Source organism: Dermochelys coriacea, chromosome 1 (assembly GCF_009764565.3).
Source record: "Dermochelys coriacea isolate rDerCor1 chromosome 1, rDerCor1.pri.v4, whole genome shotgun sequence".
Classification (NCBI taxonomy): domain Eukaryota; kingdom Metazoa; phylum Chordata; order Testudines; family Dermochelyidae; genus Dermochelys; species Dermochelys coriacea.
Window position 1 is genome coordinate 132,549,142 of NC_050068.2, and position 27,003 is coordinate 132,576,144.

The window sequence follows — 27,003 nt, forward strand, 5'->3', positions numbered from 1 at the left end:
CAGCCAAATCTCGACAGCCCACCCACAAATGCTCTCTCGACCATTGATGGGGAGCCCCTGCTCAATGAGATTCATTTGCCTGAGCAGTTGAGAGATGTAGCAGTCAGAGGAAAAGCTATGTCAGTGAGCAGCTTTCCTTTTGGTCTCAGTAAACCAGGTTGAGCAACACCCCTAGCCATTCAGCCATTCTGTTCTTGCACTTAGTTTCCTAACGTGGTTCCACAGTTTGCTCCACTGAATCCCAACTTGGATTTACAGCCTTAAAATGATCATTGTGCACATGCAGGCTTCACTGGCAGTCAGACAGTCTCAGCAGTTTCAGAATACCAGAGGAAAACCTGATCCAGCTCTGCCATACATTGTAAAAGCAGCATGTTTTAGTTACTGGTTTAAGATTGCTGGTCCCCCCATATTTCATTTTATTCTTATGGACCATGCAAAATGCCATAGAACCACAAAAGCCAAGTTTTGAAATGGATGTTTTTATTGTATAATCAGGCATTGAATCAAGTACTGTAAAATAAACAGATTTTTATTTTTGAAAATGTCCATACAAATACCAAGCACAGCAAACTGTTTCCCCAATCATAGTCCATACAGACTACATAATGGTTCAAATAAGAAGCTAAAAAGGATGGTGGGACACTTAATTTATTGCCAATTAATCTGTACTTATATATGTATAATTACCTACACACACATATATAATTTAACACAATTCTATATATATATGTGTGTGTGTGTGTGTGTGTGTGTGTGCGCATGTGTAATTATACATATATAATATACACACACATACATGCACAAAGAGCACTGATAGAATTAATAGTCCATTCGAAGAATGTGGTTTGGCTTAAAATGAAGTATTCACTGTTGAAATATAAATCCTATAGTAAGGTTTACTATTTTAGATACTGAACCATTTTTTTCCCTCTCAGCCAAAACCATTGTCAACCTTTAAACGCATGCTTGGTGTTAAAATGAAAAAAGGGGGGGAGAAAAGCCTCCAAATATTCATGATACTTTTTCAATCCAGTTTGATCTCTGCGAACCTTGTACGATCTAATATTGAACTGTTGTCAGTTTGCCCCTTTCTGAAATTAGCTTCCAGATATATTTAATAATATTTCTATGAAAAAGTGTGGTGCCTTGTACATTGCAGTGACATACTCTGTTCTTCTAGGCAGAAAGCTGACACCCATCCCATGTTGTCTCTTCCCTCCAAACACCTTTTTACCCTTTTTTTTAAACAAATTGCACCCAGTCTACCGTGTATAATAACTTTCATGCTTTCTCAACTGCCTTTCAAACAGTCAAGGCCAGATCAGCTGAACAAAGTACATCAAGTCACACTGGCAATATCGCATTTGGTTACAAAAAACACTGTTTCAGAAATTTTTTAAAGTTCTTGGGGGGCCCTTTTCTATATCATCAGAGACATTAGAGTAAACACTGTCATCGAGTATGTACATATTTTCCCTTACATATGTCAACTCAGAAAAGGTCAGTGGCTACTCTCTGTAAACAATGGAACACTGCCATGGCAGGAAGCGATAAAATGGCTGAAACCAACATGCTGTCAGAGAGATACTTTTCCCCATTCACTCCACAGTAAACAGGGTATGTATAGAGAATCAAAGGAACATGAGCAGTAATTAATGTCTGTTTAAACAAAACCTGTAATCATGTATTCATTAGCCTCCTCATAAGCTCTTTTCATATTACTATCATAAGGCAAACTGTAGTACATCTTTGTACCTGGAGAGTCAATATTTAAAAAATCTGAAGCCAAGCTTGAGACCCTTTCATTTTGGGCCCAGTGGTGAACAAAGTGCATTAAAGTGTCGTTTTCAAAGGACACCCAAAGCAAGGTTTAAAATGACTGAGCCAATCCTTTCATTACGCTTGTATTCCATTTATCCTTATTCTATGAAGGCATATTTTCATCCTTTGCATATTATCAACAAAAACCCATTCACTGTCTCTCTACGAATATTTTTAAAAGGCATCATACCATCTTCCACATTTCAAATATTTCTCAGGAATCTCCCAAATGATCATTTTATACAGAAATATTGTAATACTCACAAAGGGCCCTATTCATGTTTTAAAAAAAATTAACGGGCAAAATTCAGCTTTGGGATATAGTGCGTACAGCTTCTACTTATCTCAGTGGAGTTGCAGCCACTAACACCAGGGCTAACTTCAATCCCATATGTGCAGGTGAAATTCAGATAGACAAACGTTCCAGCTGCAAAGCTGTCATTTACTCCTCCTTCACAAAGAGAACTCTATCCCATCAAACAACCCAATGACACAATACACATTTTTTGTTTCATTGGCTGATTTTATGATGAAGTCAATACAGTGCTTCTCAATGCAACATCCATATACCAGATATCTTTGCTTTTCTTTACTGATGCACTGAAACTCTTGCATTTAGTTTAAAATCAGTTGTAAGTAGTCCATCTCTCATTTCAGATGTATGGGCTTGGATTGTTGTGGTGTACCTGTAAAATCAGTGATATATACCCACACCTCAACCGTCAGAATTAAGCCATCTCCAATTATAATGGAACCTTAAATGACACATCATCTCATCAAATCAGGATATAGTCAGACCTTGGATTGGTTGCGCTGCTCCAATGTTGCTGATTTTCTGAGATGATATCAGTCTTACAAATCCTCAGTGATCTTACTGAACTTCCCAGAGACAAAAGTGAAGCACCGATAAATGGGAATTGCCAGATGATTTATCCACTGACATTTCTAGAAGGGATTCCATATATTTCTTCATGAATAAGTTTAACATGCAGACCTATTAGTGAACAGAAGTAAATAAACCCTTCTTCTTTTGTTGTACTGGATAACTCCATTTCCTCCCTTGTTTATTTTATTTCATTTTTTTGGTATGCACATTCTGATGTGCAAAACGGAAGTAGAGAGATGTTGCACACAATAAGATTGGAGTTTAATGTAAGATCAACAGTATATCAATGTGTCCACTGCACAGTTTCCAGGAAACAAAATTCCTGCTAGTTGTCCCTTGTAAAATAAAACTGTAGAAAAGGCTGGTGAAACTTTAGTGAATGGGGCCCTTAATGTGCAAAAACAATGATTTGTAATCCAAATAGCCAAACTGGGGAGTTCTTTATATAAATAATTTATAAATCTTCCTGTAAGAGACTAAATACAAAATAGTTCTGAGAAATTATTAAAGCCATTTCTTGCCCTTTAATACAAAAAACACAGCAAAGAGAGATACCCACTTTCAGTTCTGGCTGGAATCATCAGGGATGTTTTGTACGCCACATATTCAAATAGCTCCTGTGGGCAGTATTTTTGCAGTCCACTGGAAAACTGAAATTATATCCCTTGGCTTTTAGCAGTCATGGAAGCTGCTCAGTGCAGTCTAAGTGATCTGGAATAGGCAGGCCTGTTATAATTGTCAAACATTTATTCCACACAGTGAATGTGGGGCACACAGGCTGTGCAAAGGTTATGTCAAAAGTGTAAAGGTGTAGAGAGTTCAAAGCATCATAAAAGGCAAGGGAACCATTGTCGTAGTCCAGCAAAATCCCAACACGACGGAGGTGAGGAGCAGGTTCTATAGGAATTTCTTTGCTGTTATGTCTGACCACCCAGGCATTATTACAACGGCAAAGCACCCAAGAGGCAGAATTCTTTCCGATCCACTCATGTTTTGGCGCTGTCTTGTAAGAAATACCAATTGCATACCTGTAAAACAAAAATAGTCTAGAAAACCAATGGTTTGTGCCATGTTGTTTTCTATCAATAATGGCTAAACTTTACCCTGAAAGACTCTAAGGAATGCATTGCCCTCTTTTGTTTATGCATGCTATGTTCTCATTAAGAGAAGGATAACCATAATACCACATTTAATTAATATTCCTCCCTTCTCCCAATGTTGTGACTGGCAGGTCATGCAAATCTTGTTGTCCACATTGCTATTTACAGTTTGGATGCTATGGCAATTTTTGGAACACTTAGCTAATGATAAAGGCCTTTTTTATTGACAAGGAAAATTGCTGCATGCTAAACAGCTCAGAGTTATAATCCTTCGTCTGGAAATTTCCATTCCTGAACAGAAGCATATATAGCATGCTAATGAAATAAACCAAATAACTTTCTATTGTTGCATTTGCTATTAATGTGATCTCTTATTGCTGATTTAATACATGGTGCAGCAGAAAGATGAGAAAAAGCATCAAAGTGTACATGGAACGCCCATTTCTGCCTTCATAGAACCTCTTCTGCCAGGTCTCTGTGAGGTATGTAGATTCAAGCATCAAGTTTATTGGATTGAGCATTGGGCCATATGAGGTAACTGTAGGAGACAACATTCCTTTGCCAAACAAGTGTTAGGGTTGGTGGGATGTCCTAGCGAAACAGACTAGGACAATGACCTCCAGGGGTAGTCTCATCATTGGGCGCCCTGCATGAAGGTCTGATTTCCCCGGTAGGGAAGAAGCTTTCATGGCTTACATTCCTCAGGAGGAAGCAGGAGCTAACCTAATATGTGTTACTGTATGTTTGTTCTATATCAGCTGTGTTTTGTTGCTTTATGCTAAATACACTATTAAGCATTTTTCTGCCTGTTATGTGGTGGCATTAGCAAATGTGCACTTTTCTTTATTACAGGAGGTGGGCACTCCAGGCCCCACCAATTTTCCATTCCATTTATTTCTAGCACTATCACATCCCTTGAATCCCATGTCATGGTGTCTCTCTTTCTGATCAAACACGGTAGGTACAGCTACCCCCAGAGGCCACAAACCCTGTTCCACATGACAGCCAATGAGGCTCATTCAAGAGTGAAGGGATGCTCCTCTTCATCGTTTACACTGTACAGTCCACTGTGGGACATGTATCCACAGCATTCCCATTCTCTAGGGATATTGGACCAAATCTGACTCCCCTGTGTAGCAGTTGCCACTGGACCATCAAGCTGCTTTCATATTCAATCTGTTATTTTTATTGAAGAATGATGTTTCAATTTTGTTTAGGAAGCACTGACATGTACTAGCATGGAAATAAATGCAACTTTTTCTGATACTACAGTAATTAAAAATGTGACACATACCAGGTACTCCCACTTATAACCACTTCCCAGTAATGCCGTCCACTGTCGATAAACACATTGCCAGCTATTCCATAGCTCCCTTGGCTGGTGAATCGCTCGGGTGTGTGGCTCTTTTTGGAAGAGGTTTCATCACGCTCCACTGTCAGGTTATCATGGGACACCTTCAACTTTCTGTGGGCAGACTTGGGGTCCAGTTTAAATGGCTGGCCTGGGCACACACAGAAGGATGACAAAGGAAAGGTTTGTTTAATTTTAGTAAACACACGTAAAGTCATATATTTGAATAATAAAATCTGCATGTTAAACAGATAAGATTATATAATATGACATATTTTCTTCTCTGGAACGTTACCCTGGACTAAAACAGGCCAAGACTTTAATATACCAGTTCAAATTGCCTTCTAACTCAACAAAAGGATGATCTTTGTAGATTAGTGTTCAGATAGACCGAACTCTATCTGAACTTAGATAACTATATCTAAGAAGAGCCCTGTGTTAAAGTCACACTCATTGTCTGAGACCTAGAGCTAACTTGAATACTCTAAATCACTGGTTCTCAAAGCTGGTCCACTGCTTGTTCAGGGAAAGCCCCTGCTGGGCCAGACCAGTTTGTTTACCTGCCGCGTCCGCAGGTTCTGCCGATCGCGACTCCCACTGACCACAGTTCACCGCTCCAGGCCAATGGGGGCTGCAGGAAGCATCGCGGGCCAAGGGATGTGCTGGCCGCCCTTCCTGCAGCCCCCATTGGCCTGGAGCGGTGAACTGTGGCCAGTGGGAGCCGCGATCGGCCAAACCTGCGGATGCGGCAGGTAAACAAACCAGCCTGGCCTGCCAGGGGCTTTCCCTGAATAAGCGGTGGACCAGCTTTGAGAACCACTGCTCTAAATCTTTCATGTAATTGAAATTACAATTGAATTGCAATAAACATGCACTCTCTCATTATGGCTTTTTTTTGTTATACACTAGATTTTAGAGTACCTCACATTCTTATAAGTTTGCCAAGAATGAAAAATTACAATAATAGCTTTATCACTATTGCAAAAAATGTATTACTTCATAATCCCATAAAATGAAGTTTGAAAATCAGAAGTGCTACCCTGGTCTGTTCATTCACTCTCTCTTAGTTTTATTTATACTGGGATGCCAACAATCGTGGATATTGTGAATTAAAACGAAGGAAATGAACTATAGCTTGGTCCAAACAATATGGTGTAAAAACATTACTGTTGTTGTTGTTGGCAGGTATCTTCTGCCATAGCACAGGTTCTGCAGAAAATAACAGGAAGCAGTTTGGTAAACCGAACTCTGTAGATACATAATGCCTGCTCTGACTCTGACAAGCTTACCTGAGTTAAAAAGCAGAAAGATCTTTTTACTTCTGCCAGAGAATTTCTGAAGGACAACTGGAAAAAAATATACCACCAGTGTCCAACAGAGTCTTTTTTTCTCCTTTATCCTCTTTCATATAAAGGCAAATCTTCTTATAAGTGGAAGATCTTATTACACGAGTGGGGAGTGGAAATGAGCATTCTCAGTGGCTCTGTGACCTTACGCTATTGATAACTCTGCACTTTAAATCAAGATGTGAATTCCTTAGTGTTTGTGAAAGAAGAGCTAAGTAATTCTTATGCAGGGGAATTGAAATAATTGAAGTTGGCATAAAAAGATGAATGAAATAGGTCTGAAAAGTGATATTCAACATGCTTTATTTCAGATCTCTAAGAAATCTGAAAGGCTAAGCATTTAAAGGAAAAGGTTAGGACAACACTTTCTCAATCACTATTCCTTCATCTTTAGTATCAAAGTAATGGCTTTAGATGTAGAGGTATCTTTTCTTTCATAACATACATAGAATTATGCATATATCAAGGGTAAGGTTTACCCTTTAGAATGTAGGCTATGACACATGTTTTTTCCCACCAATGCTAACAGTATCTGCTTGCTTCTACCACTGGGTATCAGCAAAATACCTTTTACATGTCTCTCTGTTATTTAGTCTTTGTATTAGTGAAGTATCATCTGAAACATGTCTTTCTCTGTACTGGTTTGCATCAGGCCAGATTATGTCACAGGTACCTGACGATAAACACTGCTTGTCTGTCACATTGTGTCTCAAAGTGAAAAGAGAAGAAAGTTTGCCATTTCCCATATGGGTCTTTCAGAGGAAGGGAAATGTCTGCTTTATTAAAACTGTATTTTCTGCTACATACGTTCTTTTTAGTAGCAGATGTTGTAAATACGTCGGTAACTTAGGGATAGAGTGCTGGCCAGCTAGACAGGGGAGGAAGAAGAAACGCACCAGCTCCCCCAGAGTAATCTCCTAACACTTTCATTATCCCTCAGCAACTGCCCCTCCAGCCCCAACATTCTCTACCCAATACCCAAACCCATCTGTAGTCTAAAAGGATCATGGGATTGGCTAGGGCATGACAAGAAACCACAGATGGAAAAAAGCTTAGAACCACTGCTTTAAAGTGCTATATTATATCCACTAATAATTTTGTTCAATTACTTTCTTAAAAGTGAGATCTCTGACTCCATCATCTCCACATAGTTTTTATAATAAATTCAGGGAGGTTCCCAATTTCATAAAACAGGGATCCAAGAGGACCCAATTTAGCTCATTTTAACAATATAATGACCATCCTATCAAATTTATAAAGAAATAAAATGTCCTATAACAGTAGAAGAAAAGGACAAGACAATATGAGAAGTAAAAAAAAAACCCAAAAGAAACATTTTCAATAATTTTTTCTTGATGTTGCTACTGCTAGTGGTATTTTTAATGATGTGGACACTTCAGTGGACCTCCAGAATAAAAGAGATCCCTGTGTTGTCATGCTGAAGACTATAGCAGTCTTGAATGGGGTGAAAAATAAACGGCTTAAGTGCAAAGCACTTTAAACAAGGCAACTTGCTTTATACTCCTGCACCTTTCAAGCATCAAACCTATGAAAGACAGTGGGGAGGAGAGGGAGTGTGGGAGTGCCTGTGTGTTTGCTGGATTCCATGTTACTCACTGTTTGTCTTCAGCTTGCCTGGCTCACTGTTTCGGCTGCCCGCCTGATTAATGGCCTTGACAATGAAGATGTACTTAGTGCCACTCTGTAACCCATGCACTGTGTAGTGGTTTTGTTTGATATTTGGAACAATCATCCAACTGTCGGCTGAGTTACATAAACCTGTAATTTCAAACCAAACACATTAGTCATAACATACTAAATACTTTGTAACTGATGGAGACATACTTTGAACACCTCATGAATATTTACATTAACCTGAAAAGGAATTATTAAACAATCCACAAGACACTTGCCTCTTTCTTTACTTAAGTGCTGAACCAACTGGTTTGCTAATTTCCACTGACACATTTCACCTGCACCCAACCAGCGTACCTTTTAAAATCTTAGTATGTGAAACCAACCATGAAAAATGGACCTTTAAGAAACGAATCACTGATGTGTGGATAGTCTGGGAACTTTCAATTGTCCCTAGACAAGGAATGGTTTATTGCTTAAGGACTAGAGGATGTGGAAATGCCATCAGTCTATTTTTTGACTTAATGAATTGAGTTGTATGCTTTAGGATTTAAAAGACTAATGTGACTCATTGCCATGAGGTTTGTTAAGGCATTTTTGCTGACAGTCCCTTAATGTTCATTTTTGAGGACCTGAAGCAAGTTGTTGGTGGAGAGATGTCAACTGCAGATCTTACGTCTCCTGGTGGTCTATCAGAGCCTAAATTTGTTAGATTTCAGGGTATTGTGCAAGTGTCATCTTTTCAGTCTACCCTCTGCCAGTAATCGCATGCTTTATAATTTATTTTACTACTTTTCTGATTTCTTTCCCGGTGGTTAGTTGGGAAAGGTTAGTACTGCTTTCCATTATATACAGTTATCAACTTTTATTGTGTGTGAGATGCATCCAGATGAGGGTATAACATAGAAGGAAGCTACGAAGGAAAGAAAAATGTAGGCTAAACCAAAAGGAGAAAACATCCCACAGTGAGATCTATTAAGCTGTGGAAGTGTTTCCTACAAGATTTGATGGAAGCCTCATTGAGACAAATCATTTACTAGTACTATGTGTTTAAAACAGTGCTTGGTATAATAGGTCCCAGTCTAATTAGCCTCTACGTACTATTGCATTATAAACATTTATAGAAATAACAAAGATGTTAATAATTATATATGCATGTAATTACATTATATAAATAATACTTAGAATAATAATTTAAGACTTGAAAATATAACAAAAAGGAACAATCTTGCACTGGATGAGAAGATTGAAGTTCTTTCCAGGCTTTAACTTCACTGGGGCTGGAACACATTGTAAAAGCCAGAATATTTTCAGGGCAGTTTTGACCTTTTATCTGCCTTTTACCAGGGGAACAGGGAACACGGATGGATAGTGACTTTTACCAGTTGACAACAGACTCTATTATACATGAAAAGAAAAGGAGTACTTGTGGCACCTTAGAGACTAACAAATTTATTAGTCTCTAAGGTGCCACAAGTACTCCTTTTCTTTTTGCGAATACAGACTAACACGGCTGCTACTCTGAAACCTTTTATTATACTTGAAGATACACTGGTGCCAGTACAAAACCTTTTGAGAAAAAAAAGTGAAGAAAGAAAAAACACACACAAGGAGATCATATAAAAAAGAACTATGCTGATAGGGTACAGAGACTTGAATAAATTCAGAGTTACGCTGGAAACGCTCTTGCTAACTCAGGCTGCTTTGTTTTTTTGTTTGCAAGCCCATTCAGGATAGAGTTTAGGACTCATCTTTTAATTTCTTAACTTTGTTGCTTTGTCTCTATGGTCTTTCATTAGTTCATTCTTTCTATCTCTGTACTTATCTAGCCTTCATCACCATAATATCAGAGTGGCTCACAATTATTAATGGATTTTATCCTCACAACAATGAAGGGAGGTATTACCTTTATTTTCCAAATGGGGAATTGAGGCAGAGAAAGATGAAGGCCCATATTTTTATAGGTATTTAAACACTGCGGCACTCAGTATTGCAACGCCTAACTGATTTAGGAGCCTAATTTTAATTTCATAAAGGGATTAAGGCAGGATTTCAGCTCCTAAATGTCTAAATCCATTTTGAAAATGAGAGTTAACCTCCTAAAACAGTTAGGCGCTGCAAAACTGAGCGCCACAATGCATAAATACCTATAAAAATCCAGACCTGAGTATACGCCTACACTACAATAAAAATCCCACAGCACCGAGTCTCAGTAGACATCTACAGTGCAATTTTATAGCCACACAGCTTGAGCTCCGCAAGCCCAATCAGTGGTCATGGCATGAGTCTTTTACTACAGCGTAGACATACACTAAGTGACTTACCCAAGGTAAAACACCTGGACTGAGTCAGGAAGAAAATAATCCCTTCAAGTAGTGGTTTCAGAACATTCTGCAATCACAGACTCCACATCAAGCACTGGAAAAATACAGGGTTCAACACTGGGCAGGTTCGGGCCCTATTTCAGTTGCTGTTACACTGTGCTATACAGAGCTGCTTTTTAAAAACTGATTTAGGGAGGGATCCTGCCTGGTGCTGAACACCCCCACCACAGTGATGAACACAGTCTGCTGCTGTTAAGTGACTGGGGATGGAAGGAACTCAGCTCACAGGATGGACTCAGAGCCTCACAGAATAAGGCCATGAACGGTCACCAGATCCATTCACTTCTTCTTCAATTGCTTCTAGAGTCTGATCCTGCAAAGCGCTGCATACCTCCTGGATAGTGCTGAGCGCCTTCGGCTCCCACTGACTCGGCTCATCATGGGAGGTGCTCATCGCAGCAAGATCCAACCCTTAGTGCTGGGTATGCCCCATCCTTCCAGGCCCATGTTAGGTAGGCAGTGGTAGTGAGAGTTATGCTCCTCAATACTGTGTTAGTTTTGTTGATACAGTAATTGCCATTTATTAAATGACCTGGAAATCTGAGATCTGTATCAATCCCTAGAACTCTCCAATTAAAGTACATTTTTGTAGCTTGCCTTGGAACCTTTCGACAACATTAAAAACTGGATGCAATCCATGAGAGGATGATGAAGTTAAAATGATCTCAATAAAGTCAGTCTAAAACTTGCATTCAAACAGGCATGTGAGGAATTGTAAAAAAATGCAGATACATTTGTTATGGGTTTCACCATCTAGATTTACATATGTTACATATTAGCTATAAAATTAACTATATGTACATATTAGTTATTAAATTATTTAACAATTAATTTAACATTAATTTAGACTCCAGAATCTTGGCATAACTATACCATTCTAAGGCATCAGGATATCTTGCTACTAGAAGGTCATTGAGAAAACTTCTGCAGCCTGTGTCTATTGATATAAAACAATGTTTTTAAATAGAATGTTTTTGGGTCAAAGCTTTGTTTAGTCATGTGGCAGGCCCCCAAGGACAATCATCAATGCCCTATTCAGGAGGAAACTTAAACACATGGTTAAGTCTATCCATATAAACTCATGTTTAAATTTCATTTGAACAGGGATGCTTTCCTGAATGGGGGCCTTGATGATTATCCTTGGAGGGCTGAGACATGACCAAACAACTCTTTGGCCCCAAAAGCTGAAAGAGTAAAGTTATGATGATGTCCTCCAACTACAATTATAATATGATCTAAAACAAGTACAGACAACCAACAAGAGCCATATAAAACTATTACTTAGGAGAATATTTTGTTTAGTCCCCCACTCTATTCCAGGGCCAGACATAATAGAATAGCCACTTTTTTTAAGAAATGGAGAAAATTAGGAACAGAGGAAAATGGAGTAAATATGGAACAAGCGTTGGACAGGCAAGCCTGGAAAAGACTGATACAGCACTCTGATCCCAGTTAGCTGGGAAAAGGGGAAAAGAGGATTAGGAATGATCAGCCAACTAGGCAACCTGCTTGTGTGAATATTTCACAGGCTTCTAGGAGTTGCTACTAGGACCGTGTGCATCCTTGACTCCCTACCATGGCCAATGATTTAAATGCCACAGCAGCACCATTAAGCTTTATGCACAGGTGTAGAAGAAGCAGCTGAGAGACACGACTGCTCCTAATCACAGCATGTGCACATATTGTTTGTAGATTCAGGTTTCTTGTTTCAGAAATCTAGGGCTTTAAAACATTAAGAATTGAGGCTCCTGCAGGTGGCAAAACAATGTATGTATCCTAGAAGAATTTAGGGAATTTAAATTACATCCTGAAATGGTGCAGTGAGTATAGTGATGTCCATGCAGGATGTGTGAGTTTTTGCTGAAAAAAAAAAGTTTTCTGCAATCTGGAGATAATAATTTGTAAAGCTATTTCCCCAGGGTTGGTTGCTGACGCACTTGAAAAACCAGATGGGAAAAATCCCAATGTGTAAATGCTACTAAAATTTACACTGTTTTAACAAAACACTTTTTTTTTTAAACTACACCAGGAACACATAAGTCACAGGAAGGTTATCTAATCTCCCAAGAATTTTAATTGTTTAAAAATGCTTTATTTCAATAAATTTATTACCAACTCACATCAGTGAAGAAATGACAGTAGGAGAAGGTGACAGATATATAACTTTCCCCCTCCACATTCCCACATGGATGAAATTAATATAGACAGAATTTCTGTTAAATACATAACAATTTTTCCTAAGCAATACGATCTTTGAACACTCTTTTAATAGTCTGAGGTTTTCCTGGTTTTATCCCACATTTGGAACATTGGCTATTATACATTCAAGAGATACTCACTGAGAAAGTACGATGGAATTTTTCTTAATATAGAAAATCTCTTTTAATCAATTAAAGAATTATAAAAAGAGATAGTAAAATTTTCACAATTTCATAGTTCTCAAAGACAAAGTCTTGTTGACTTTCAATGGAGTTAACTATTGAAAATTTTATCCTTGCAATTTCTTTAGTTAGGTAAACTGTTGGACCTAAAGATAAAAATTCTATTCTCCCGCCATTCTTTGGGTGCTCAGGGCCATAACAAACAAACAGTTAGGACAACAACAATAAACAATTTGTTACGTTCTAGCAATGTGTTCAGTACTCTTACAAAAAACAGAGGAACACACAACCTGTGCCCCAAGGAATACACCGAAACAGCTCAGACAATAAGTGCCCAAGGGAGACAAGCACCCAGTCTCTATTGAATTTCCGTTGGAGTTGGGTACCTAGCCCCCTAAGGCACTTTTGAAAATCTCAGACTAAAGACTTAATTCTCATTTACACTAAGGTCTCTTTACATTGTTCTGGCAGCGTAAAGGGCCTTAAAGTGAGAGTAAATGAGAATCAGGCCCTAAAATGTACCATGTAACCCAGCATATGGTTCTAGATTAGGACCTGATCCTGCAATTGGATCCATGGACCCTGCCCCTAAGAGTGTAAACTGTCCAAGAGATAAAACAATCTAACTAGACAAAGGAAATATTATTTTCCCCATTTAACAGAAGGGAACCTAAGATGACCAAAGTCACATGGAAAGTCTATGACTGGGCTGAGAATTGAATACAGATCTCCTGAGTTCCAGTCCAGTACATTAACCACATGACCATCTGTCCTCTCTTTTTGTGGGACAGGGATGAACTTCCTCTATGATGGAACTCCTGGGGGTTGTAGCCATCTAACTCAGGGTAGATTTTCACCTTATACTGTATCTTTAAATACACACACACACACACACACATATATATATATATATATCAGGTCTGATTCTCTCAATGACCAGGAGTAATAGAATTAATCTTTTGCCTCCTGTATTTGGTCTTAGAGAGAGAGCCATGAGTGTTGTTCAAAAACACATTGTGCTGCATACAGTGAATACAAAGAGTTGAAAGCTGACCTTTACAGTAGTGTACTAAAGCAATTCCACGACTTTTACTGTAGTGTACTAAAGAAATTCTATGATGTTAAAAAAGTACTAGGTTTTTTACATGATTTATGTTTCACATGATTTAAAAGGGATAAAAAAATTATATTGCATGCAAAGCAACTAGTACACAGTAATTATGAAAAGGCATTTATAGTATTTAGTTTGCAGATGATTAGCTACTTCTCAGAGATGCTAATGTGCAAACAGCTCCTCAGATAGCTTTGAGAATAACTACTGTAATAAAAAGTTGCTTAATTTAAAGTTCTACACTGTTACAGAAACAGTGCTGCCAGGTCTTTGGTAGTCAAGCAATTCGGCCACATTTGGAAATAATCTTTCCTGTATTAAATAAGGCCTGGATCAAATTTTAACCTCCAAATTTATCAATTAATACAAAATATTATAATTTATTATGTTGGACACAAAATGCATCAGTAAAGCTTAGGTTTGTTTTTCTTGCTGAATTCATAATAATCTCTTAATAACATATGTTTTTGCTGAGAGAAATATAGTAAAGACAGGAAAGTGTAGCAAATCTGGCTATGCAGGTCTAAGAAATGGATTCCAAAACAACTTACATAAGTAGAATGTGTGGATACGTATCCAAAGTCATTCACATAGCCTCTGGGGAAAGAAGCCTATTGGCCTGATACAATACTCTAGCTACTTCCTCCTGACTAATTCATGAATAGAAATGGATAGACACACTCTGTAGGAGGTAACCTGCAGTAAGAGCAGCCACTGCATGCATTGTTTGGGGGTGGTTGGGGAAGAAGTGAAGAATGCCTTTTACTATGTGGAGTATGTAAATGCCCCAATATAGGGAAACCATCTTTTACTGGAACTCCATTATATTAAAATATAATAATTTGTTTTAGTACAGTGCAACATGAATACTGCATACCCAGCCACAGTGAACTTCCACTTATACTAAACTGTTCTGGGAAAAATAATTCACTGTAAGAGGGTTCCATTGAATATACCATTTATTTCAAAATTCAAGATATTAACACTCCAGTATTCCAGCTGCATTCTTGGAAAGTCAAATATAAAAACAGGAAGATTCACCTCCACTACAGGACAAAGAACATGATCTACATGAAGAAAAAACCCCAAACACTCAAGAGCACTCTGGGTAAAAACAGGAGATTGGTGGACAAATCTCTGAGTATGGTTGAAAGTTGGACCTTATGTTACAGAGGTTTACATCAAAGAAATCAGGGCAGGCTTGTAGGGATTCTCCCCTTGGAACTGGTATTTGCAAGAAGAAAATGGCATCTCCACTATGAGGCACAGGATTTTACCTCAGCCGGAGAGAAAAAAGGAAGTTTTACAAGAAGTAAAACAATGTTTATACATTTTTTTATGATCTAGAATAAAACTTTACAGTTCCATGGCTTACAGATGAAAGTAAAATTAAAACAAACAGCTACCCATTTTTCACTCTTGAGAGAGACCTGAAGAAGCCATAAACATTTTGGGAAATCAGTTTCTCCAAAGACCACTGGACTGATTCTGATTTCTGCTGGTATAAATCAAGAGAGGAAGTCCACTGAAGTCAATGGAGTCGCAATGATGTAAAACTGGGGAAATAGGATAATTAGGTCCAACATATTGCCGCAACATATATATTTCAGACAAATGTAGATAAAACACATTTTATAAAAAGCTCTCTGAAGATGTTTACTTGATTCATTAATTTTTATTTGATGCTTTAATGTTATTATGTATGGAAAATAGCAAGTGCAAAAATTAAATTTCATAGCATACACTGAGCATTTCACACTATGCAATTCCAAAAAAAAAATATTACCCTACCAAAATCCCATTAATACTTGTTTTGTAGATCAAAGCTCTCACCACCACATGTGAAGCCTACAACATAGCCTTAAAAGGAGATACTTTATTGTTTATTCACTAGCAAACAAGGAACAGAAAGCGTCAGATTACAAAGGTGCAGAAACTGCAATCACTTATGCCATCATTTATATTTGACATCAAACCCATCCTTAATGTTCTGCAGCTGATGTGCTCTCTTTACCCCACAATATGCCTTCTGTCAGGCAAAATACCATGTATGAAAATGGGTCAGAGAATAAGCAGCACACTGCATTGTTGAACAGTTCTGTCTGCTTGTTAGTGATTAATCAGAGAATCTTTTCTTTCTATTGTCTGCCTTGCTCTAATTCCTTTGAAGTACTCTTAAGTCTTTATTGCATGAAATCCATCAGTTCACCAGGGCGTACAAGTGTATACTGAAGTTTACTTGGCCTTTCTACTCAGCTCTATTAAGAATTTCGAGGCTGTTGACAAGAATTAAGCGTACAAGTGAAATACTAAATGCAGGGTTCACTCAAGTATTTGACAAGCATGTGCTTTCAATATTCCAGGATTCCGATTTACAAAATGATGCTCTATCCTGTGATACTCTTGTCTTCAGACCACTGTGCAGACACCAGCTAAGTAATCCTCAGACAAACCATTTAGAGGGGATAGTAAATGCTCACCCCATTTTAAAGACGTAAGCACTAAGGTGGCAAGTGTGAGGTGCTTGACTATGGCCACAGGCGTCAGTGCTATTAGAACCTGGATTAGATCCCAAGCTTCCAAGCCTGTGTTCAGACCACAGCTCATTCCCAGGTGTTAACAGCAGGAATTGCACTTAGGCACAGTACTAACTTTCATCAAAGCATCTCAAAACATTTATGACTATTCATCCTCTCAATTCATCAGCCAGGTATTATTTCCATTATGCAGAAGGGGAAAAATCATGCTGAAAATCATGGGACCCCACAAAGCCAGAGTTAGACACCTGTGATCCCTATTACATGGATGGCGAGAGATAGGCGACTAAGAATGGGACACACAAAAGCCAGCATGTTAGCCAGCATGAGGAGCTACCTACACTAGCCAATGGGAGATGCCGATGCTGATGTCAGAGGTGTGTCCTATGCTCCACTCCTCTCACAGAGATTAGTGCCTAAGTCCAGGCTGCAGGGAAGCACCTTTCTCCGCTTGTGATCCACAGCCAGAACCCCCTTTCCTGGAGTCAGACAGCTTAGGTGCCTGCCAGACTCCACACAAAACAGACAGGAAAAGACAGACAAAGCCTCCCGTATTACATTTAGCCCTGCAATTATGGTACTCACCTGGGATGTGGGAGACCCCAGTTCAATTTTCTATCCTGCCTGAAGGGGAGAAGGGATTCACTCTGGGGTCTCCCACCTCTCAGGTGAGTGCCCTAAACTCTGGACTATGAGTTATTCTAAAGTGGGGCTATCTCGGTCTCTCCTTTTGAAGCTGTTCCACACTGTACAAATAATTAAATATGCACTGGGTCAGAGAGAGAGAGAGAGAGAGAGAGAGAGAGAGAGAGAGCTGCTATAGTTCATTGCCTAGGGCACTCCCTTGAGATGTGGGAGACCCCTGTTCACAGTCCTTCTCTTCAATAGACAGTAGGGAGCTTGAACCAGGTTTACCTCATCCTGGGTGAATACTGTAATCACTGGACTACAGGTAAAAGGCAGGCAGCTTCCTCTTCCAAAAATCTGGGCTTTAAGTACCCAAGTCTCTTTGTGGATTTGGATCCATTTTAATAATTTACAGTAATAAAAATTAGGAGGTTCATTACTGCTAGAAGAGTTGCCTAGAAACAAGTTAACCCACAAGGAACAAGAAGTTAAATTTGGTCTTTCATAAAACTCTTAGTATCAAGGAGAAGGAAAATGTTCTACTATAAGTCATATAGGACTATACAAGGGTTAGTGTAATTATAAAAACTGAGTCAAATAAAATCACCATGTCAATAGCTTTTCCCACTGATGTTTGACTTTAAACTTTAAAAGTTTGACATCCCACTGATGTTTGACTCCCTTTGACTTTAATACACTGAGAGAAGCTTCACACCAAAATGGATCCCTACTTTCTGTAGCCCTACAGACAATGGAAGTTGGTAGGAAAACCTTATTTTTTATCCCTAAAGATAAATTTTTTCAAAAGAACCTAAGTGACTTAGGAGCATGGGTCTAACTGAAAGTCAATGAGACTTAGACACTTTTGAAAGTGGGATTTAGGCTCCTTAGTCACATAGGTGCTTTTGAACATAAGCACTTGAATAGTCTTTGACCAAATCTTACCTTAGAGCACATGAACAATCCCATTTAAATGAATAGTACTACTTGCTTAAAGTTAAGCACATACTTAAATGTTTTGGCATATCAAGGCATTAATCTAAAGAAATCAGATTTTCAAATGAGTACAGTTTTATTGGGTAATGAGTTGTTTTGAAATTCTCACCATAAGTGTTTGAATGGGAGCTATCGAGTGCTAAGTGTTTTAGAAAATCTGGCCCTGGCCCTGGCCATCTGGCTTTGCTTATACTGGCAATATCACTGCTCAGAATTTATAACTACAGTGCATATATTTTAAACTCACTTAACATCATACAAAGAGTCTAAAAAGTTATGAATACTGCTTCACTCTTATGAGATGGATTGTATTTGTACCATTAGGAATCTATTATTGTTTTTTTAAACTCCCCCCCTACTACACTCCTAGCAAATGTACGCAAACAAGAAATTCAAGCCACACAGGTTTTGAATTTGAAAATCCTTTCAAAAGTCATTGGACTTTAAATATAGAAACAGAGCAATAAAAATGTATAGGAATTATGTTTTTCCTCCTTTTCTTCTTGACTTCTGTATATATTTGTATTTGAAGGTATGTAATATACTGAAACTCACAATTAAACAGAACAGAAAATGAGAAGATTTATACTTACTAACTACATTAGCTTGTCCAGTAAAGATGGTATATTGCAGCTCATATGAGACCACACTGAACTCATCATCTGAGGTCCAGTGGACAGTGATTGTGTCGTAAGAAGCTGTACAGAGCTCTTCTCTAATGGTTGGTGGGTTAGGAGCTGTGAAAAATCAAGAACAACTGTTAGGGGAAGGAGCTGACGGACTCAGTAGGGTACTTTCCCTTTCACCTCTGAGATAATTGTGCAAATTTTACATGGGATTTTATGGCCATATTGTACCATAGATTTTTAGGCAGAACTTAGAAATGTAGGGTTGGAAGCAATGTTCCCTTTGCAAATTTTTGTGTTTCTGTGCAAATTTTTGTGCACGTGGTATTTCGCCATGTGCGCAGGGTTTAGGATCTGTGTGCGCGCGCACAGTTTAGAGGGAACAGTGGTGGGAAAGGACCTCAGGATGCCAACTTCTTGCTAACATCAATGGGAACTTCTTAAAAACGGATGATTTGACCCTTAGTTGAGTAGTTTAAAAATCAGTCTCCAGGAATTCCTGTCATAAAATTGCCACCATCCATGGGGGCAGATCTTAAAAATCCTTTCACATCTAAGTTGCTTTAATATGAATAGTCCCAGTGAGGTCAGTGGTACTGATAACTCTCAGAGAAGGCTGTACAAAAATGACCCAATTGCACCTGAATTAAAAGTAAAGGAAAAAGTGGACTACACATGTTTTTTGCTGGCAGTTCTCAGACTGTCATGAGCACTTAAAAACCCCCCACAGTAGAAGAGTCTATTGTTCCTTTCCCAGCAACTTTATTTTAATGTAACCTTTTTAAAATTTTATTTTGCTATTAAATATGTTTATATTTTAAAGGTTCTATTTCATTTATGTGTTATGCAAGGATTAAAGGGATAGACTTTGTTCCAAAGAGCGTTTTTCATTTGTGTAAAACAGGCAACTGCGAGGGACATGGAAATACTCAAATGTGTTTCATGATCTGACCATGATTTGTGCTGCTCTAAATATTGTAGAACAGAAGCTTGTCAGCGTAGTTTTTTTCCAAACCGAGGAACCCCTGGGAATATGGGTATTAACAAAAAGAGATGAAAATCAGCAAAATAAGAACATTCATTCCAGAAGGGGAATTTAAGCAAAAGAAAAAGAAAACAATTCTCTGAAAGGGATATTGCTGCAATTTAGATAGTGTATATTAATTGACAATATATTGTGAAAGAGTCTATTGCAGTGTTGCTATTTTGAATTCTCTTTGAAATATTAGAGGTTGACATTCATGGCTTTTAGAAAGACCTGACTTTCTATCAGAATAACTTACTGTAGGTGTTTTTTTTAAACTCTGTTGTATCTTATTCTTCCTCCTCCATATATTGCCATTCCTTCAGGTTAGAAAAATATCATTATAAGGAAAAACTGATCTTTGTATCTAGGCTGGGATATCCAATTTTGTGGGACTGTATTAAACCGAAATGCTTGTGCTTTCGTTCTCTTACATGCCTAGTGCAATAGGATCAATCCCAGTTGAGGCTTCTAGGCAGTACCATAGCACAAATAATAATTTAAGGGAAAGATGATAGTTATTATAATTGATGGTTAAATGGTAACTATTATAAAACTTAAGGGAGGGATTTTCAAAGTAGCCTAAGAGATGGAGGCACCCAGTTCCCATTGAATTTCAACAGGGATTGAATGCCTAATTCCCTTCATCCTCTTTGAAAACACCAGTGTGAATTTTCTCTTTTTGTGCACACACAGGGGTTCCCACTGAAGAGTATAGATATTCATGCTCTAAAATCACAAAATAGAGGTAGGATTTGAGACAGAATGGGAGGATTTTATCCGATTCACCTGTTGTGTACCTAGCCTTCCCTGAAACTAAAATATGGGTGATGTTTCCAGAGCATTACTTATTTCATGAACCAGCTACACTACAATAGTATACATGGAATTCCTCAAGATGTCAGAGGAATTCCTTGCCTGAAAGTGTCTTTCCACATCTTTCAAATAAATTTTAACATCTGAATGTAAAATCCATCCTTGGACCTGTAGCCCCTACGGCTTTTGGTCTATAAAGCAATGAAACAGACACATCTTTGTAAGTTGTTTATTCACCAGTGGTAAATGTAATAGGGGCAATTTTCTTTAATTGGTAATCCAAGCACCAATTTATCTTTAAAAAAATTAACTATTTCAGAACATCATAAGTGAGGAAACATAATGGAATAGAAATCGCTTATAAAGGGCTAGATTCTGCTACATTTCATCATTGTGAATAGAGCTTCATTCCACAAATAGCTGCATTGTTTTCAGTGAAACTCCTCATCAATTAAGATACTACTCATCATGAGGAAAGGGAGTAAATTCTCGCCCTAAAGATTTCAAATTATAATACAGAATAGCCAAGCATATAGGACTACTGGTGTATATATAATTTCTTTATTTCAATACTCGTGTATGAGATACAAGAAATCTAGGCAGATTGTATTTTGTGCTCGAACACTTTGGATTTCCTGTTTGTATTTTGCAATTTGAGCCACACAGTATTTATTACTATGAAAGACTAATCTGGTGAAGACATGGGTAGGTAGGCTGTTCTTGACTGGATAGCCAAACAATGAAAATGTTAGATTAAAAATGTCTAGCTAAACAGACCTATTATGTTGTTCCCCCAAACCTGAGTGTGTGTCATTTCACAGAACTGTGCAGAAGGGACAAGAAGAAGTCTGGTCTATTTGTGGGTGGAATTTGAGGAAGGGGGTAGTTGAATGCTGGCATCCCAACTGGGGCAGAATTAAGACTGGGGTGCTTTCTCTGATGGTATATGGCATGTCCTTGTGAAATCCCATCAAAACTGAGGCAGAATTTGTAAGTGATCTTTGAACAATGCTGTGTGTTTTTCAGTTCCACATTCTCACTCTCAGTGATGGCTGCTTACAGGTTGTGCAAAATTATAGAGTCGTTGCCATGTTTTTGCTGTTTTCAATTAATTAAACAAATTAATTGTTCTAATTCTGGCACCAAAAAAGGGAACATTCTTGATTTCAGCAATTTGTTTTCCTTTATGAATGATTAAATATTCTGTGATTGTAGATTACGCAATCTGTTTGGAAGGGCCCAATCCTGCCAATTTACTCAGGCAAAATTCCCATTTAACTTAATGGGATCTTTGAGAAAGTAAAAACTGTAGGATCAATCTGCAAGCAGTGAAAAAGATGCCACACGTTAGACCATCCTGAACACTGTAAGCTCCTTCAGGTACTTCATAGGTGAAAGGTCCTGTATGTGTTGATACACAAATACTTCTCTCGTTGCTGATTCCTTCATCCTGGTTATTAGAATTGTTTCTGGTTACTAATATACAGCTAAACTGCCTTGAACAGCAATAGTAATCTGCCTTGAACACAAGCAGTGCACAGCAGCACTAGCCTAGAGGTAGAACAGGGAACAAATTATGATTATGAGTCAGGATTCAGTCCCTACTTCCCCATCGCTCCAATGTGGGAGGGTGGGGAGGGGAGAATCAGTGCACATCATGTACTGGGCTCATCTTATTTTCCCCTCCACGTCCACTTAACTGTGCTGGCCAGAGCACTGGGCAGGGAGCAGGGGACAGAGGCAAGGCTACACCTACTCCTCACGCTTGTCCCTACTCCCTTCCCTTCCCCTCCCCTGTGTTATGGGTAATCCATGCAACGCGTCTAATGGGGATGGGAAAGTGACAATCATGACCATACTATTTTACAAGTGAATTAATCATTTAAAAAAATACCTGTAAGATAATCGAGGCATTCCAGCAATTTTTTCTCCCTGGTAAAATCAAGCGCAAAAGTATCGAAAGTATCATTGAGATTAATTTCAGGGATTAACACTTGGGAGGATGCAGTAGCCATGGAGACCCTATAATGGAAAAACAGAAGGATGCAGTAGCTTTCACATTCATCTCCTAATCATCAGACTCAACCCCAAATTGTCACATTTTTACAACCATTTTTAAAAACACATTACGGTAATTTAGTGTAACTGTATCCTGCAGTTCTTACTTCTGTAAGCAAAGTCCGCAGGGCCAGCCCATTACATGGCTGCCTCCCATTTTGCTATGTTGAACTATTTTACTGTACAAGGTTAACAAAATTATGATCAAACATCAATAGGTTTAAAAAAATGGAAAAGCAGGGTTTTTTCCTTCTCCTGTTTAACAAAATTCTTCTTAGAAGTATTTTTATTTGCTTCTGCTGTGTATTAAACAGCCCTGAACAGATGCTGTATCTCTCTCAACCACTGCCTGGTTAAGCAGCTTCCTGCTCCAGGCATTCCTTCGCACATCTGTCTCAAAAACTGTGGTTTTGGTTCAGACTGTCACACTTCCCCCAGTTGTTAAACAAGTTACATAATTTTTAACTTCAAAAAGTGCAGAGTGAAGATTAAACAAACAGATGTCAGGATGTTTTATCTTGAAATGCTTAGCCTTTTGAACATGCAGAATAATGTTTTTTCAAACCTGAAATACTTTCTTGCCTAGCTCACATCAAAAATTGTATTTATTTTTCCAGTAAACATCATGCATCTGTAGACGAGATTTTCCAGGAAAATTAGGTCTAAGATAGATGCTGCATTTGGAACTTTTCAGGCTGATATCTCAAAGACATGTCAGCAAGAACCAGGAGTGTAAGTGGATTGTGATGTTTACAGAAAATTCAGGAGAGAATTCACATCTATTTGAGCATCCATCTCACCAGGATTTTAAGAATGGTTTTCTGAAACTGTGCTGAATGAGGTTTCTCCTGTACTATAATTGCAGTTAATCATCTTCATCATTGGTTCTGCTGAGACTGTGGCTGACACTCAGGTAATTATAGGTTTCAGAGTAGCAGCCATGTTAGTCTGTATTCGCAAAAAGAAAAGGAGTACTTGTGGCACCTTAGAGACAAATTTATTTGAGCATAAGCTTTTGTGAGCTACAGCTCACTTCATCGGTGCATCCAATGAAGTGAGCTGTAGCTCACGAAAGCTTATGCTCAAATATATTTGTTAGTCTCTAAGGTGCCACAAGTACTCCTTTTCTTTTTTCAGGTAATTATGTTAGTGTGGATGAGGTCTATTGTAGGGACTGCAAGTGAAAGTGTTGGCACACAGTGGGGAAGTTTTTTGTACTCTTCCCCATTTCACTAAAAGATCAACAACAATCTGGCCCTAATGTTTCTATCCCTAAAGGAAAAAAAGACTCATTCATTTATTTTGGACCTTATATTACATTAGGTTTGGCCAAAATTTGTATACCTGGCCTTCTGTACCAGAGGCCCCACACTGGGGTTGCTGGGAAGTACAGAAGTGGATTTGTGAACACAGCAGCTGCTCCTGGGTGTCTCCAAACACCATATATGGAAAAGGTCTCTATATTAGCCGCAATAGGTTGGACGAGTGATGGTATTACGTGTGTGATGGCATCCATTTTAGGTGGATTCTGTGCCCCACAACGTAATGAGCAAATGGCATGCTGTAGACCTATATCCTTCTGGTTCAGAAGTAGATTTCACTTCCCCCAGCTCTCCCTCCAGCAGTTCCCTCATATAGCATCTGATTACTGTGCCCACAGAAAAGAATTTTCTGTGCCCACAGAAAATAATTTTATACTGCATTCCCTTTGAAATATATACATGAAAAAATGCATTGTACATAACTTTAAGAAATCAGTTTTAGCCACTGGAGCTCAGGGCCCTGTAGAGGTGACTGCATGTATACTCTAGCAGCAAGCAATGTTTTACTAGAGCTGAGAGAATCATTTGTGGTGAATAATTTATTGAATAAATTTAGTCTCTTTTCTCCATTTTGTAAATTGTCTGTGAGCAGTTTATGATTTTCTTGGATTTATTCTTATTTGAAATTATTCATTGGTCCACAGACTGTTCACAAGTACAGCTGGCCTAAACTCACATTTCTGGCTCATGAGAAATTTTAATGTTTTGAAATGTGGTTTTGTTTTGATTCAGAAATCCATCCCTAAATTTTCTTTTGAAAACACGGACACATGGAGTTTTTGAAACAAAATATACTCCCCAGAGTGAAAGCTGCTGGCTACAACTGACATTCTTTCTATTGCTATTAATATTAGCTGTGGTGAAACTCACAAGAATGTCAATTTCACACAGCAGTTGCAAGGGTTCCCGGGATCTGTGGCTCCAGGGCAGACCTGCCATGTGGATTACCATGGGGTCAGGGAACCCAGGCCTTCCAGACTCCCAGGCTGGCTTGCTCCAGGATTGCCTATTCTGAAACTGAACAACACAGGGACCCAGTTGGCCAGGGAGTCTGGAAGCCCTTGGGTCCCCAGCCCAGGAGCAGTCTATATGATGGGCCTGCCCCAGAGCCATGGACCCTGGAAGCCTGGGATCCCCAGCCTTGGAGCAGTTTGCATCACAGGTCTCTCCAGCAGCCAATCAGGCAAACTGTCAGGAAACCTGGCAGGGTTCCACTGGAATGTTGACAATGATTTGGTGAAATTTCACAAGTAATTTTAGGTTTGATGAACTGGCATTTTCCAATGAAAATGTTTTGTCAGAAGATTTCCAACCTGCTCTAATCATGAACATTTTGTCATAGGTACAGGCTTATAATATGCAAGAAGCATTGGATTAATTTTGACTGAACACATCGGTCACATGGGGTTATTACTGTTCTCTGACTGGATGAATGAAACTCTTGCAATCACATTTCTAGTTCAAATATATTAATGTTTATGAGTTCAAAATGGACTTTCTGTGAATATTCTAACACTCACTGAAAATATATTGTATCTGTAAATATTTCTGCCCAAAGATTAATTCTCTAGAATATTGAGACGTGGCCAAATTCCCACACGCTTACTCATGTTGAATTGTACTTTACTAAATGAGTGGTCCCATTAACTTCAAAGGGTCTGCTCGTAGAGTAAAATACAATAAGTAAAAGGTGACAGAGACTGGTCCATAAAGTAAACACCAAAAGTGGGTCTAACACAGCCAAATCAAATTTAGGCTCCACGGCTGAAAATTCTATTACACATGGTAAAATTTACACATGGTGTATAGATCCATTTATCTCAATGGGACTAACTCAGAATATTTAAAGTTAAGGACATGTAATAGTCTTTGTAGGATCTGGGCTTAATTTTTTATTCAGGAATAAACTGACATTCCAAATCTACACCCAACACTCCAGTGTATGTCACTGGTTTATATCAGAGATGAAGTAAAGAAAGCTCTGAGGGATAAAGGCATTGTTTTGAGATTTCAGTCATCTGCAGAAAGGGTGTCTCAAAGTAGTAGAAAGAGTAAAACACAAAATAAACAACAACACAGATCCTTATGACTTAGACTAGGCCAGCACTTAGACTAGCTGTATCATGTGAAGACAAAGTAACCCCATAGCCAAAAAAGAACTGTTGGACAAAGATGTGTAGTAGAAGTGTGTAGTGTAGTAGTTGGACAAATATTAGTAGAAAGGCAAGCTCCAAATGTGCGCGCCACTTCTTTTTTTGTTATAGTGTAGACTCCCTTTTATCATAGTTACAGCTACTTTGCTTTTTCCTCCCATCTCAACAGAATATCTACACATCGTTAGACATTTTCACGGGAACGTGTCGAGTTTAATGAAATTCCAGCAGAATGGAATCCAGGCAGGATTCCACTGGAAATCAGTCTCATCCACTGCCAGCTCACCCATGAAACTCCTTGGCTGGCTGCCCAGGAGCCCAGTCTGCAAGACTTGTGGCTCTTCGGCAGCCCAGGCTTCCGCTTCTCGTGGCCTGCCTGGCAGGCTACTAGGAAGCCAGGAGCCTGAAGCCTTTACGAGCCCTGGCCCCCCGAGCTCCCACGCTTCCTGTTCCTTGGCTACCTGGGTTTCCAGGCTTCCCACCCTTCAGCAGCTCAAAAGTCCTGTGAATGCTGGTTCCCAAGTTCCCCAAGCTATTCGGCTCGCCGGCTGAAAGTTGCCTGGTTCCTCACCTGGCAGGCCGCTGGGGTTTTTGGCAGCTTAGGGAACCTCAGAAACGGTTTGAAATTCTGACCCTTCAGGAAAGTTCATTTTTCTTTCCACTTTGGATTTTTTTTTCCTTTTAAATTTGCATTTTCCATAGCATGGGGAATTACAGTTTCTGGCCAGCTCTAATTATAACTATACTTATCGCCAAACTACGGATTAGTATTTATCAATCTCCAGTATAACTATGCCACTTTCTTCATCCATGGACGACCAGGATA

At 38.8% G+C, this 27,003-nt stretch overlaps 1 protein-coding gene across 9 annotated transcripts in view; it reads right to left on the reverse strand.

Annotated features, from left to right (window-relative positions):
- Window positions 1-1,249: 1,249 nt before the first annotated feature.
- Window positions 1,250-27,003, reverse strand: part of MID1 (midline 1) — a 329,175-nt gene continuing 303,421 nt past the window's right edge. For 7 of the 9 annotated variants that reach the window (XM_043501596.1, XM_038387755.2, XM_038387758.2 and 4 more), the window contains 5 exons: window positions 22,539-22,666; window positions 18,772-18,915; window positions 8,125-8,286; window positions 5,105-5,312; window positions 1,250-3,738 (listed from right to left, as the gene is read on the reverse strand). In XM_043501596.1, coding sequence (XP_043357531.1) covers window positions 3,390-3,738; window positions 5,105-5,312; window positions 8,125-8,286; window positions 18,772-18,915; window positions 22,539-22,666 — 991 coding nt within the window. In that variant the 3' untranslated portion in view covers window positions 1,250-3,389. Of the gene's footprint in view, window positions 3,739-5,104; window positions 5,313-8,124; window positions 8,287-14,415; window positions 15,575-18,771; window positions 18,916-22,538; window positions 22,667-27,003 lie in introns of those variants that run through there. The other 2 variants (XM_043501835.1, XM_043501884.1) reach the window with 1 other exon arrangement.